At 58.6% G+C, this 14,304-nt stretch overlaps 1 protein-coding gene across 4 annotated transcripts; it reads right to left on the bottom strand.

Moving 5' to 3' along the window:
- Positions 1 to 1,089: 1,089 nt before the first annotated feature.
- Positions 1,090 to 13,860, bottom strand: AP3B2 (adaptor related protein complex 3 subunit beta 2). Of its 4 annotated transcripts, none has more exons than XM_068144161.1 (28): positions 13,735 to 13,860; positions 10,782 to 10,857; positions 10,573 to 10,647; positions 10,360 to 10,455; positions 10,100 to 10,260; positions 9,917 to 9,983; positions 8,352 to 8,534; positions 8,077 to 8,250; positions 7,769 to 7,866; positions 7,459 to 7,513; positions 7,277 to 7,348; positions 7,046 to 7,108; positions 6,715 to 6,847; positions 6,523 to 6,632; positions 6,270 to 6,446; positions 5,998 to 6,184; positions 5,778 to 5,896; positions 5,435 to 5,546; positions 4,771 to 4,981; positions 4,530 to 4,701; positions 4,384 to 4,438; positions 3,771 to 3,877; positions 3,436 to 3,667; positions 3,247 to 3,331; positions 2,543 to 2,640; positions 2,416 to 2,439; positions 1,736 to 1,874; positions 1,090 to 1,505 (listed from the first exon to the last, which is right to left on the bottom strand). In XM_068144161.1, the coding sequence occupies exons 1-28, from the start codon at positions 13,845 to 13,847 to the stop codon at positions 1,355 to 1,357; spliced, it is 3,345 nt and encodes a 1,114-aa protein (XP_068000262.1). In that variant the 5' UTR covers positions 13,848 to 13,860; the 3' UTR covers positions 1,090 to 1,354. The 4 variants fall into 4 exon arrangements, with proteins under 4 accessions (XP_068000262.1, XP_068000263.1, XP_068000264.1 ...); XM_068144162.1 differs by having other exon boundaries at positions 4,533 to 4,701; XM_068144163.1 differs by lacking the exon at positions 2,416 to 2,439.
- Between the last annotated feature and the right edge of the window lie 444 nt (positions 13,861 to 14,304).

Below are 14,304 nucleotides of genomic sequence, written 5' to 3'. Positions count from 1 at the left end.
ATTGCCTGGGGATTTAAATACCTTGTTCCCAAGGGGAATGAGACCCCCACGAGATTAAAACTGGGACACCCCCCACCAAGGGGAATGGGATCTCCAAGGGGTTTAAACAGAGTTATTTCAAGGAGAACGCAGCCCCGAGGGGGTTCAGACAGAACATCCACAAGGGGTTTAAATATCTCCACCACAGGGGGTTTAAATACCTCCTTCCCAAGAGGAATGAGATCCCTAAGGGATTAAAATGGAGACACCCCCCACCAAGGGGAATGGGATCTCCAAGGGGTTTAAATGGGGCCTCCTCCAAGGGAAATGTGATCCCCCAAGGGGTTAAAAACAGGCCCGGGCCAAGGGGAATAGGGTAGTGGCCAGCTCCTGGCTTCAGCCCTGCTGGCTGTGGGGCAGGGCTGGGTGCTGTGCCTCTGGCCCCGGTAGTGGAAATGGGCCTTTCCCTGTGGGAACAAGTGTGGTGACACCCAGCAGTTGGTGGTGCTGCTGCACCAGCCAGTGTTTCCTCATCCATCAAAAAAATAAAGGTGATTTTATCCCATCTCCGAGTCACACACTGGAAAGAGCAGGAAGCTCCTCACCCTTTTCACAGCAGCAGAAGGGTTTGGAGTCAAGGCAACTTTGGATCCAGGCCTCTCCATGCATCCTTTGCTCATTCTCCCCCAGTCTGGCTCCCTTCTGGGCTGCAGCTTTGGAACAGGAGAGCTGAGGCTCTCTGAAATCTCACTCATGCTGGGAGGAGAGTCAAATTTTCTCTCTTTTTCCGCCCCCCCCCCCCCTCCCCCCCCAGCTTGGAGATGGAAAGCTTCCCAGAGCCAGCCCCAGGACTCCCTCCCATGGCAGTGCAGGATGGACCCAGCTGTGCTGTAGCAGGTATTTCCATGGTCAAAGCATGAGCAACTCTGCTTTGAATAAACAGCTGGAAACCACCCAGGGCTCCTCAGGTCTGAAGGCACAGGAGGCCTCCAGCCTAAGGGATAGCTGGCCCCCTGATGTCCTCTGTTGCTGTCCCAGGGAGGCTGGCAGAGCCTGGCACAGGGGCAGTTTCGGGCTGATCTGCACACAGAGCAGAAGAGGGGAAGGCAGTGGGTTTGAGAAGAGCTTTATTGGGACATCCTGGCCATAATAAATAGGAGTTACACTGGGAGATGGCGGTGAGGAGACAGGGGCAGGGGCTGGGGCTGCTGCTGCCCCTCCACATGGGATATCACCCTGCATCCCATCTGCCCTGTCCTGCTCCTTCCTCCTGGCAGTGAAGTCAGCCCAGCGCAGGGAATAACTTGGCAGAAACCAGGGCAGGGAGAGTTCAGGGGGGCAATACAGGGTAGAGGTGTGTGGGCGGACAGGGCTGTCACTGTGACAGGGCCTGGATGATGTCCTTCACCAGCATGGTGCCAATAACCATCTTCTCACTGTTGACGGTCAACTGGGCCGCGGTGCCATCCCGTCGCTCCAGAGTGATGAGCACCAGGCTCCCGCTTGTCACTGTCTTGGCTGCAAACCTGCTCACCAGCAAACATGGCTTCAGACTGGGCTGTCCCCGTGTCACCCTCCCACCCCCCCAGGATCCTCCAGTGGGGACCAGAGAGGTGTCTGGCACTCATCGCCAGCATCACATGTGGGTTCACACAGGCTCTTTGTCCTAAAGGAAGCCCTGAGTACCCCCACTGTGATTGTGTGGGACAGGAGAGGTGACAGTTCCTGCCTGGTCCTGGTGCAGAGGTCCAGCTACCTGTACTCGTTGTCGGCACCACAGGGCACGCGGCCTACGTTGGCAGCTGAAGTCACTTGCTGGACGATGGTGTGGTCACTCCAGCGTTTCTCAGGCAGCATCAGCTTCTCTGTGATCTCACTCATGCCCATCAGCTTCCCTGGAGCAGACAGCAGAGGCACCTGCCTATATCTGGCCATGCACCCAGCAGCTGAGTCCCTGCTGTCCCCAAAGCAAGGCTCTCCAGTCACCAGCTTCCTGCATCCCAATATCCCCTTCTATATCCCAAACAGGTTGCCCTGCTTGCTCCTCTCCAGTCCAGCAGAGACAGATTGAGGAATATTCTTCCACAACCCTTCCTGGGCCTGTCCCCATGTCTCTGCCCAGTGGCAGCAGCCATGTCCCTGGAGACGGGCTCTATCCATCAGCTTTGCCTGTCACTGTCAGCTGTGGGGCACCAAGCACAGAGCGCAGCACTGACCCGCATCCGTGGGGCCAGGGCAAGGATTCTGCCGCTCCAGGAGCATGGAGATGTGGGGATCATGTGTCTCCATTACTCACCATACACCGTGCTGGTGTCCCAGGAGTGAGACAACCCTGCCTTGCCGTGTGGGACCCTGTCAGATCACCCCAGCATGCAGGCTGTGGGGTGTAGGACAGGGAGGAGCTATTCTAGCAGAGCTAGTCTAGGGGCCACTTACCCTCACCAGGGCGCATGAGGTGCTCTAGGGCCACAGCCAGATTGGCAAAGGGGACAAAATTGGGGGGGAGAGTTGGTACTGGGGTGGTAGGTGCCTCCGTGCCACCCCGTCCCTGTCCCTCACTCACCCTGCTCCTTCTTGAACTCATTTTCACTCATGAAGACAGGGGCCATGAGCTCACCCACGGGCGGCTGGATGGAGACGTAGAAGTGACGCGTGTGGGTGCTGGGGAGACAAGTGGGTGAGGGGCCACATGCTCAAAATGTACCTCCACCTGGTCTCACTTCCTGTCCCTGCCCTGAGCAGGGCATGGCCAGAGAGAAGCTGAGGCTTTGGGAATAGGGAAACCTGTCAGTCTGGGCCTGGGGTACCTGCCACTTCCTTGTCCCCTGCAGGGAGCCCCCAGCCACCCCATGCCCATTCCAGTGTCAGCCATCCCCTGTGGGGACCTTGGTGCCTATACTGTCCCTGATGCCCAGAAGGGATCTTGCCCTACTATCCTAAGGGGTACCTCATGTCCTCTCTGGCCATCCTCTGTCCACTGCAAGGATGTTGGTGCCTGTCTGGCTGTCCCCACTGTCCTGGAACACCCCATGCCCTGTCCCATGGAGCTCCCCACACTCTGTTCTGCCATCCTTTGAGGCACTTCATACCCTGTCCTGTCCCCTGGAGTACCCCATGCCCTGTCTGGCCTTTTCCCTGATACTCTGTCCCTTGGAGGGATGTTGGTGCCCATCTCACTTTCCCCATCCCCTTGAGCCCCTGTACTCTGCCCCATTGTCCCCGTGCCCTGGGACATCCTTCCTGTCCTACCCAGTGCTGGATGCTCACCACAGCTGGAAGTTGGCTGCCTGGGTGGAGTCACAGAAGTCGATGCCCATCACCACGCTAGCCGTGTCCCCGGGTGCCAGGCGCTCTGAAACCACAGGGCTTGACACTGTATCCCACGTCCCTTCCACCAGCCAACCCCTGTCCTCGTGCCTGCTGCCCTCGCCCCACAGCATTGTGCCTGTGCCGTACCGATCTCGGGGAACTCCTGGATGCGCATGCCTGAGAGCGGCTTGGGCTCGCTGACCCGCAGGTTCTTCACCTCCGTGTCAGTGTTGTTGGAGATCTGGATCTGTACGGCCACCATGTGGGGGTCCCCCGGGAAGGGCCGGCGGCTGAAGCAGTACTCAACAGCCAGCCCCTCGCCTGCCATGCGGTGCAGCAGCTCATAGGTCCTCACTGCGCCTAGCGCTGGGCTCAACAGCTGGGAGAGAGCAGGGGACAAGGGACAGGTGTGCGCTGCCCACCTCCACATTCCCCTGTGAGTGGCAGGGAGCCCCTGGTAAGGGTGTGGGCGAGACACTTACAGCAGGTGCCAGGGAGGTGTCGGTGAGTGTGAGGCCCTCCAGGTCGGTCACCAGGCTGGTGGAGATGATGCTGCTGGAGGGGACAGGCTGAGGAGGGGGGGGTGTAACTGCCGGGTAAGGGGAGGAAAGAGTTAACAGCTCTGATGAGCCACAGCCTTGTGGGAACACCACCTTTAGCATAGCCCCATGGAGACAGCTAGGGTGGCACACTTGCATGGGAACAGACCTGTAGGTACAACAACTCCATGGGGACATCCCTGTCGGGACACCCCCAGTGGCATAGCCCTATAGGACATCCCCTATGGGGACAAACCCAGTGACATAGCCCTATGGAACAGACCCTTGGGCACAGCCCTTGTGGCATACCAGTATGGGGACAATTCTGTAGTCACAACCCCATGGGGACAGCCCCATGGGCATAGCCCCAACAGGTACAGCCCTGCTGTCACAGCCCCATGTCCCACAGCCATCCATGGGGAAAAGGACTGCTCATCCCAGCTCAGCAGCTCCCAAAGGACCCACAAGGCCCTGACCCCACCAGGGCAGATGCTTGTGCCTCAGTTTCTTGAGCACCGCCATGACGGTGACCCCATGCACCCAGGCAGCGACTCACAGTCATCCAGGTCGAGTAGGGAGACCTCCTTGGGGCCAGCCTTGCTGCTGTGGGGCTGTGGGGTGGCAGAGAGATGGGTGCAGTGTGAATAAGGTGTCTGGGGGGTCTCCACACTGCTCCCCAGCCTGGCCCAGCTCAGCCCTCACCACTTTCTTCTGCTTGGCCTCTGCCTCAGAGCCTGAGTCAGAGCCTGAAGAGCTGCTCTCGGATGCGCTGGCCTCCTCTGAGGAGGTTTCGGCATGGCTCTTTCTCCCCTGTGGTGCCTTCTTCTTCTTGGCCTTCTTTGTCCCCTCCTCCTCCTCTTCTTCCTCGCTGGGGCTGTGGGAAGAGCATGGCTCAGGAGAAGCTGGGATTTGGTTGGGGGTGCTTGGCCTTCCCAGGAGGTACCTGCCCGATCTCCCTGGGGCTGTTTTCTGTGAGCCTTCCTTTTCCTTCCTCTTTGGCCTCTTCTCCTTCTCCTCCTCGTCCTTGTCCTCTGACAGATCCCCACTGCCGCCTTCTTCCTCTTCCTCTTCCTCCTCCTCCTCTTCTTCACTGCCAGAGCTGGAGCTGCTGGAGCTGCTGGAGCTGCCGCTCTCCTCACTGACGGACTCAGGTTCTGTGGGGAACATGGCTCAGCCCTTTTGCACCCTCCCTCCCACCATCCTCCCTCTGCATCCCACTGTGTCCAGCATCCCCTTGCCACAGCCCTCCATGCCCCCTCACCGTGTCCTTACCATGATGGATGTCTCCATTACATTGTCCTCTGCTCCATGCCCCATCAATGTGGTACCTGCCTGATGCCTCACTGTGATGGCTTCTACTTTATGTTCCATCATGGTGGTACCTGCCCCATGGACTACCATGGTGGTATTTGTCCTGTGCCCCACTGTGGTGGCTCCTGCCTCATGTCCCACCATGGCATTCCTTGCCTGTTCCCCCATCATGGTGGCTTCTGCTCCATGCCTCACCTTGCTGGCACCTGCCTGATGTCGCTGCCACAGTGACCTCTGCTCAGTGCCCCACCACAGTGACCCCTGATGCATGCCCTGCCATGCCACTGAGTACTCACCGCTGTCTGCTGACTCTGTAGGCCCTGACTCTCCTTCTGAGTCAGAGTAGAAAGGTTTCTCCACCTTCTCCTTCCTCTTCTCACGGCTGGTACACTTGGTCCACTCAGGAACCTGTCAGCACAGGGTTGATGGAGCAGGGCCATCACCCATGGGTGGGGGGCCCAAATGGCAGCCATTTCTCCCCCTTTTGTCCCCATGCGAGTATGAGGGCACCAGAGAGGGGATATGGGACAGTTGAGCAGCACCTGGGCACCTTCTGTGGTTCCCCCAAGACCTCAAAATTATGCCCTCACGTTGCACCTCCCAACCATGCACCCATGCACCCCAGGGTGCTCCACACACCTCCACGTTTCTCACAGAGGGGTCAGGGGCCTCATCCGGCCAGTCAGGCAGCTCCTGGTACCCCACAGCCTTGGCATTGAGCAGGTGGGACAGGGAGCCCAGCTGGAAATGGTCCCGATCTACAGCAGGATGAGAGGTGGTAGTAGCTCAGGGACAGCCATGCAGTGCCCTGGTGACAGCTGGCCTCATGTCTCCATGCCCTGTGACCACGGGTGGGTACCTTTGAAGGAGGACTCCAAGATGGGAGCAGGTTTTTGTGCCAGGAAGAGCTTCTTGGCATACTTGTTGAGGGCTCCACTCTTCTCAGTGGGCACAATGAGCTGGCGGATGAAGCGAGCCCGGTCGCGGATGTCGTAATTCTGGTCATACTTCGCCAGGTTGAGGACGTACTGGGTCAGGAGCTTGCTCTGTGTCAGAGGAGGTGTTCAGGGCCAGCCTTTCCCTTCACAGTGGGGAAACTGAGGCATGGCTGGTGGGCCCCATCCCTGGTACCTGCTTGGAGTTGGTTAGGTAGAGCTTAGCTGCCAGGTTGATGACTTGCAACTTGACAATGTCCTCCTCGTTGGTGAAGGACTTGGCCATCTTGCGCAGCACATCAGGCGCAATCTTGGGCACGTGCTCGCAGTACTCGCCAATGAGCCACAAGATGCTGGCTCGTGCCATTGGTACCTGCAAAACATCCCCCTGGCATGTGGCATCACTGCCACTCCTCTGGTCTTGTGGGCCATGCAGCATCCCCACCCACCTGGATGTTGTCAGTGAGCTTGGCCATGTGCTTGATGATCTCACTGTGCTGGGCTGGCTGCATCTGCAGCAGCTTTTTGATGACCACTACAGATTCAGCCACCACCAGCTCTGCAGGCAAAGACCAGACCTCAAGCAGGGTCCTGCCCCAAGAGCAAAGGGGCCCTCTTTTTTGCCCATCTCCCGCACTCACCGTCCCGGTTGGAGAGGAGCTGGACCAGGCCGTTGAGGCAGGTGTCCCGCACCTTCCCAATGTTGGTAGCACAGCGCCCAATGGCTTGGATGGTGGCTGCCACAAAGTCCTTGTCCATGCTGCGGATGTAGGTCTATGCAGGCATGGGAGGGACACACGGTGTCACCCACATGCCAGTGGTGATCACACACTGGGGCTCTTTGGAGCCACCCAATGTGTTTGGCACAGCCTAAGCCCGCTCATCCTGGTGGGACTCTCCTCTGTCCCCACTGTGGTGGTGTTTTAGCACCCAGAGCCATGCCAGGGTGGCCTCAGTATGGCCACGGCATACCTGGAACTCCCGCAGGATGGTGGAGATGTTGGTCTCATTGGCCAGGTTAGTGAGGACCTCCAGCTGTGGGAAAGAGGAAGAAATGGGCAGCATGAAGGCATGGTGCGAGGACATGCAGTTCTTGCTGTCCCCTTGTCCCCAGGGCATGGAGGACAACTGCCCCAGAGAGAACAGGCTCCATGAAGCCCCAAAGCCACCAGTGGTGGGTTCTGCTGAGTGTTTCCAGCTCACCTTGAGGATCTTGATCTGTGTGGGGTCTGTGGAGCGGATGTAGAAGCTCTTCAGGTAGGGTTCAAACATCCCCTGCATGCAGAGTCAGAGGTGTTTGTGCCACCCTGTCTCTGCCTTGCTGGCCCTCATTTTACTCAAGAGCCAGCGGGACCAAGACCTCCTACACTGAGTCCAAGACTCACCCGCCGTTTAATGGACATGGTGGCCACATTCTGCAGCACAACATACTGCACCTCACTGTGGGAACAAAGAGGGGCCACCATCAGCAGGGTGGGGCAGAGCCAGACCCCCTCAGCAAGACCCTGTGAAAATGGGGTGGAACCCACCCACCATGACACTGCCACCCCATGACTGGGCTGGGCCAATAAAGCCCTTCTTTTATCCCTAATGATGTGCCCTGCAGGGGTCTCTCCTAGGCCTTGGGAATTCTCCATGGGTCCCACCAACTGCAGTGCTGGGATGGGAAACCACCACAACCCTGATGCCACAGACCTGTGACTCCGCAGGAGCCGCACCAGCGCCTTGGCGATGACGCCGACCTCTGCCTTGGGTGCCAGGTGGAAGTAGAGCTGTGCCACAGCCATCACCACCTGTGGAAACACATCTGACAATCGCCCAGTGGGCATAGGGACAACCTGAGGAAAGGCTGTGACCCTGAGCCCTAGCTGGCAGCACCTAGAAGAAACCTGACCCTCAAACACCCTGGTGGCTCCTTGGCCAGTGGGGAGGGACATCATGAGCCCAGCTTTCTGGGCACCACTGGCCCTTGTGGCGTGGACAGGGCTGGGGCAAAGGCTCACCGCAGCGTTGCGGCTCTGCAGCAGGGGTTTGGTGTTGCGCAGGAGCAAGCGGTGGTCGGGGTCCATGACGTAGGGTTTGCGCTTGGCCAGCGAGGCTGCTTCTGCCTTGGCATCCTTGGTGTCCTCTTCCTCAGAACCGTAGAAAGCCTTCTCAGTGTTCTCCAGCAAGGACTCCTACCAGCAGGTGGGACAACTTGCACCTCCCCAGCTGCACCCTTCTTCACCCCACCTCCCTGGGGGGAACTCCCAGGGCACCCTGAGGCTCCCACACTCACATTCTGGTTGGGGCTGAGGAACTGGGTGCGTGCATAGCGGGTCAGCATGTTGATGATGACCACCTGCCCCCACTCCTCCACATCGATGAGCAGGTTGCAGAGCTTGCGGTAGTTCTTGTGGATGAGGTCAATGCGCTCTGGGCAGACCTCCTCAAATGCCATCACCACACTGCCGGCCACCAGCTGGGGAGGAAAAGGCTGGAGTGACTCACCGGGGTGGTGGCACCTTCATCATGTTGGGCATGGTGGCATCCATGTGAGGATGCTGGTTTGGTGTGGATGGTGTCTTACTCATGGAGATGCTGGCTTATGGGAGATGGAGGGATCCCCATGAGGATGTTGGTCAGGTGGGAATGGCAGCATCCCCGCAAGGATGCCAGCTCTGCAAGGGACAGCTGTGTTCCCGCCAGAATGCCTATTTGCTGAGGACATCTGCATCCCTGTGAGAATGCTGGATCAGTGGGGATGATGGCATCCCCATAAGTATCACAGGATCACACGATGTCAGCACTTGGAAGGGGCCCAAAGAGATCATCAAGTCCAACCCCCCTGCCTGAGCAGGACCATACAATCTAGCTCAGGTCACAGAGGAACATATCCAGATGGGCCTTGAAAGTCTCCAGAGGAGACGACTCCACAACCTCTCTGGGCAGCCTGCTCCAGGGCTCTGTGACCCTTACAGTAAAGAAGTTCCCCCTTGTGTTGAGGTGGAACCTCCTGTGCTGCAGCTTACGTCCATTGCTCCTTCTCTGCTCCTTGCACAGGGTGCAAGTGAGCAGAGCCTGTCCCCTCCCTCCTGACCCCCAGCCCTCAGATATTTATAAATATTTATTAATAAATCCCCTCAAGTCTTTCTTTTCCAGACTAAAAAGCCTCTCAGTCCCTCAGCCTCTCCTTACCAGGCAGTGCTCAGTCCCCTCATCATCCTCATAGCCCTCTCCAGCAGATCCCTGTCCCTGTTGAACTGGGGAGCCCAGAATTGAACACAGTACTCAAGATGAGGTCTCACCAGGGCAGAGTAGAGGAGGAGGACAACCTCCCTGGGTCTGCTGGACACACTCTGCTGATTGCCCCCCCTTCTGGGCCCCCAGGGCACGTTGCTGTCCCATGCAGACCTCGCTGCCCACCAGCATTCCCAGGTGCTTCTCCTTGGGGCTGCTCTCCAGCAGATCCCCTCCCAGCCTGTGCTGCTGCAGTTTATTCTTCCTTCCCAGTTGTAGGACTCTGCACTTGTCCTTGTTGAACCTCGTTTGGTTCCTCTATGCCCAACTCTCAGTCTGTCCAAGTCTCATTGGATGGCCTCACAGCCTTCAGCTGTGTGGATATTGGCTTGATGGGGACAGTGATATCCCCACGAAGATGCTGGCTCTGGGGACAGCTGCATCCCTGTGCACATGTTGGATCAGTGGGGACAATGGCACCTCCATGAGGGTTGCCTGTTCTGCATGGATGGCTGCATCCCCATTAGGACAGCAATGTGGCAGGGACCTCTGCATCCCACCAGGACAATGAGGATGGTGATGACCCCAGATTTAGCGGCAGAGGAGATGCAACACCCCACTCACTGTGGTCTTGTCTGCCAGCAGCTTCTCGATCACTTCGATGAGCTGGTCCTTCTGGTCTGAGTCCAGGCTGTGCGGGAAGAGCAGGGCAGGTGTTGCTGGAGCAAACTCCTCCCATCCCTGCCTTGCACCAAGCAGCTGAGACCCCAACCCTCTTTGGTATCCCTAATATTTAGGAGCTGTTACCTGTAGAGCTTGGGGATAGCATGGGCAGCCGTCTTGCGCACGTAGGGGGACATGTCCGAGGCGGCCTCCTTGATGGCCAACATCATGATGGGCACGATGATGGGCACCCGGATGCTGGAAAGGACGCGCAGAGCACTGGCACGGATCAGCTGGTTGGGGTCCTGTGGAGATGGGGGGGTGGGGGTTTGTGTGTGTCTGAAGTGCAGCTGTGGGGAGCTCTCCGGCCCCACGGATTTGGAAGGGGCCCCAAACCAGCCCACCTTGAGTCCTCGCTGGAAGGTGGAGATGGAGAGCAGGGCCAGATCCTGCTGCTCCTCTGCATAGCGCACCAGGTAGACATACACCAGCTTCTTCACCTGTGGGGTGAAGGTGTTTGGGCCACCTCAGAGCCCCCCTGTAACCCATCCCATCCCCAAAACCCTCTTGCAGGGAAGGTGCCAGACTCTGGGCATACCCACCCTAACCTTCCTCACCTCTATGTTCTTGCAGGCAACATTTTTCACCACAGCTGGGAAGAGGTCGGAGGCATTTTTACCCCGGGCGATCATCTGGGGAGTAAGCAATCACCAGTGTGACACTGTGCAGCTGGCATGGCACAGCATGGCACAGCAGAACTTGGCACAGCATGGCACAGCACGGCTTGGCACTGCCAGTGGACCCCACCAGTGACAGCAATGCTCACCGCCACAATCCTCTTCATGGCCTCCAGCTTGAGCGAATCCTTGTTGCTATCAAGCATCTCCTTAAGGTCATCGTGCCTATGCCAGAGGTAATAAAATCCCAGTTTTAGCAATTTCTAGCCTTTTCTACCCATTTTTTTTTTTTCTTTGTGCTCAGGCCACCATCAGGCTGACAACCGACACTGCCATGAAATATTTATAGGGACAGCAGTTCAGTTACAACTGGGTGAAAGAGGAGCTGGAGGCACCAGTGTGGCACTGTCGCCCAGCTCTGTCCTCATCCTGGGTGCTGGGACAACGACCCCATCCCAGTTTGGCTGTGGTTGTCACCCTAGGATGTTCTCAGATCGCTTCACAGGGAGCAGGTGCCCATCCCTGGTTCCATCCTGCCCAGCAGCTCAGCTTGGCTGGATGTCCCTTGCTCCCTCATCAGCACAGTGTCATGGATGTGCCAGTACACCCAGATGCAGAGCCCTTCCTCAGTCCTTTCCCTGGGCTGAAGAAATGCCACCAGCTGGCTGTCACCACTGTCCACTTTTCCAAGGGATGTCCATCCCCACCAAACCAGGGGACCTGCAAGGACCGCAGCAGCTGGAGGTGGTACCCTTGGGACTAAGCTTGGCCAGAGCCACCATTGCTGAAGGCTCAGAGAGGGCTCATTGGGGGGGTCTTACCGCAGTGGTGGCCCGGTGCCAGCGGCCACCTCAGGCTCAGGATTGGCGAGTGGCCGCAGCTCATCGACTCGCAGGGCGCTGTAGCACGCAGGCTGTCCAGCCTCGGTGGCCAGCACCGGGCTCGTCACCTCCTCGGCTGTGTCACCACCCACTGGTGATTTTGGCCGTCCAGCTGGCCCTGCCGGTAGCTGCTGCAGCAGCTTCTGCACCGGTGGTAGGGACAGCATGGCTTTGGCCAGGGGTGGGGTGGCCCTGGGGACGGTGGCAGGGCTGTAGCCACACTTCTCCTCCCAGCACCACCAGCTGAAACTTGATGCTGGGGGTTGGGGTTGCAGCCAGGTCGTGACGTCCTTCCTGGTAGATGAGGCCACCCGTGGGGGTCACCTCCAGGTGCCACCCATCCTGCAGCTAAGGCTTGGGCACATTGCAAGGAGCAACTTCCCCAGGTGGATTGAGTGGCTTAGTCCTGGCCACGGACCCCATGTCATGATGGGTGCTGGGGTTGCACCTGGGGTATGTATGCGAGTGTCCCATCTGATGGGTGGGGTGGCAGGATGTGACATGTGTGGATGTCCTGCCTGGGTGATGGGGTGTCCCACTCAGGTGGTGGGCTGGCACATGAGGGTTATTTTTCTTGCCCCATGTGTCCTGCACAGCTCATGGGGACGGTGACAGATCTGGTGTGGCCACAAGGGGACAGGCCTCAGTGAAGAGCAGCACAGAGGTGACTGGGACACTGCCCTGGGGTCAGGGATGGGGTAGCACTGCTAGAGTTGGGGACACTGATGGCAAGTCACTGGGGGACATAGCCGGAGTGGTTAGGGCTGAAGGACACTGCCAGACTGGGAGACACTGCTAGTAGAGCAGGGTTGGGGGACACTGATGGCAGGTCAGAGCTGGAGGGATGCTGACAGACTGGGGGACACAGCCAGGGGTCAGAGATAGGAGGACCCAGCCAAGCTGGAGGACAGTGCCAGGAACTCATTAAATAGGGGGACACTGTATGATGGGGACATTGCCAGTGGGTCATGCATGAGAGACACTGACAGAGTGGGGGACACTTCTAGGCAGGGTCAGGGAGAGGGGACACTGCCAGCAGAGGCAAGGACATGGAGACACATCAGCCACAGGGATACTGCCAGCAGGTGAGGACTGGAGTGTTGTGCCAGACTGGGGGACACTGTCAGAGGGGCAGAGATGGGGTGGAGATTGCTGGACAGACTTAGGGACACTGCCAGTGAGTGAGGGAGGGGGGACACTGCCAGACTGGGGATATTGGCAGCATGTTGGGGGAGGGGGCACATCCAGAGGGAGGGGACACTGCCAACCTGGTGGTCATTGCCAAGGACTCAGATGGTGGGAACTGGTGAAACTGGGGGACAGTGCCAGGGGCTCATGGGACCAGGGACACACACTGTGAGATAGAGACACTACCAGCAGGTCACAACTGAGTGTTATTGCGAGACTCTGGGGGGGCACTGTCAGAGAGGCAGGGTGGGGGGACAGTGATAGAGTGGGGGGTGCAGGGAATCAGGGCTGAGTGGGACATGCCAGACTGAGGGACGCTGCCAGGGCCAAGATGGGTGACACTGCCAGCCAGGAGAACACTGCTGTGGCATTAGGAGGTGTCCAGGGATGGGGACTGCCTGAACGTGTGACAGTGTCAGCGAGTCAGGGATGGGAGGGGACACTACCAGCAGGTCAGGGTGGGGGGCACATCCAGAGTGGGGGACACTGCCAAGGCTGGAAGGACAAAGGGACTCCCATGTTTCTGCAGCTCCAGTACACCCTCCCCACCTTACTCCACGTCCCTATGCCCACCCCCCAGCAGCCTGCCCCACACAGCAGCCCCCCCATGTTCTGGGGACATGAGTGTGGGGGGATGCTGTCACCGAGGGACCCCTGCAGAAGCCATCAGAGCCCGGTATGGGTACGTTATCCCCAGGGTGTCCCCAGCCCAGGGACGGGGGGGTGCAGTGGGGGTACCTGCACCTCACTGTCTCCAAATTCCCGTGGTTGTCCCCAAAACCTTCCCTGGCCCTTACAACCTGCAGCGATGGTGGCGTGAGCGTGTCCCTTGTCTCCATCTTCATCCTCATAATTTCCATCCTCATCTTCCACCCATTCTCACTGCCGTCTTCATCCCATCCCCATCCGCATCCCATCCCCACGCGAGGACCGTGCCCAGCCCCCAGTCAGGTACCGCGGCAGCGGCTACCCGGGCGGCCTCGGTCCGTTGTCCCCTGCGTCCGCCCCCCCGCCCCCAGCCCATTTTCCACACCTCTTGTAATCGGAGGAGAAGATCCCCCCGCTGGCGGGGTCGTGGCCGTACTCGGGCTCCCCGAGGCTGGAGGACCCCCCCTTCTCCTCCCCGTAGGCCGGGCTGGCGGCCATGGCGGCGGGAGGATGCGGGATGCTGGGACTGATGTCAGCGTCGTGCGGGAGGGGGGGTGGGGGGGGTGGACGACGACGACACACAACGGCACCGCCCTAAAGTGCCTCACGCTCCCCAGACTCGGGGGAGGGGGCTTCAGGGGAACACCGGGGTCCAAAAGAGGTCCCTAACCCTGCACACACATATCCAGGTTGGGGTGGCAGTGGTTAAATGGGCGGGGTGGGGGTGGGGGGTGGGAGAGGGGATTGAGGGGGCGGGGATGGTAGTGGTGGTGGCTGGGATGTGACTCTGTGGTGTGTGTCACACAGCTCAGAGCCTGTCACATAGCTCAGAGGTCAGCCACTAGAGCAGGGTATGGAGCTGCACATCCAGACATTATTAATTTGCATCTTATTAGTTTGTAGTAAATCTATTCTATTAGATATCATAATATAATATTATAATAGTCTGGATATT

Source organism: Melanerpes formicivorus, unplaced genomic scaffold (assembly GCF_026170545.1).
Source record: "Melanerpes formicivorus ecotype bairdi unplaced genomic scaffold, bMelFor1.0.p_v2 SCAF_10, whole genome shotgun sequence".
Classification (NCBI taxonomy): Eukaryota; Metazoa; Chordata; class Aves; order Piciformes; family Picidae; genus Melanerpes; species Melanerpes formicivorus.
Note: the sequence above shows the minus strand (reverse complement) of the source record. Positions and strands in the feature narration are given on the sequence as shown.

Excerpts from the sequence above, each read along its gene's own strand:
- AP3B2 (XM_068144161.1), bottom strand. The coding sequence starts at position 13,847 with ATGGCCGCCAGCCCGGCCTACGGGGAGGAGAAGGGGGGGTCCTCCAGC. Across the intron at positions 4,439-4,529 it reads AGGCCAAGCAGAAGAAAGTG|CCCCACAGCAGCAAGGCTGG; the intron begins GTGAGGGCTGAG and ends GCCACCCCACAG. Across the intron at positions 2,641-3,246 it reads GCAGCCAACTTCCAGCTGTG|CACCCACACGCGTCACTTCT; the intron begins GTGAGCATCCAG and ends TTGTCTCCCCAG.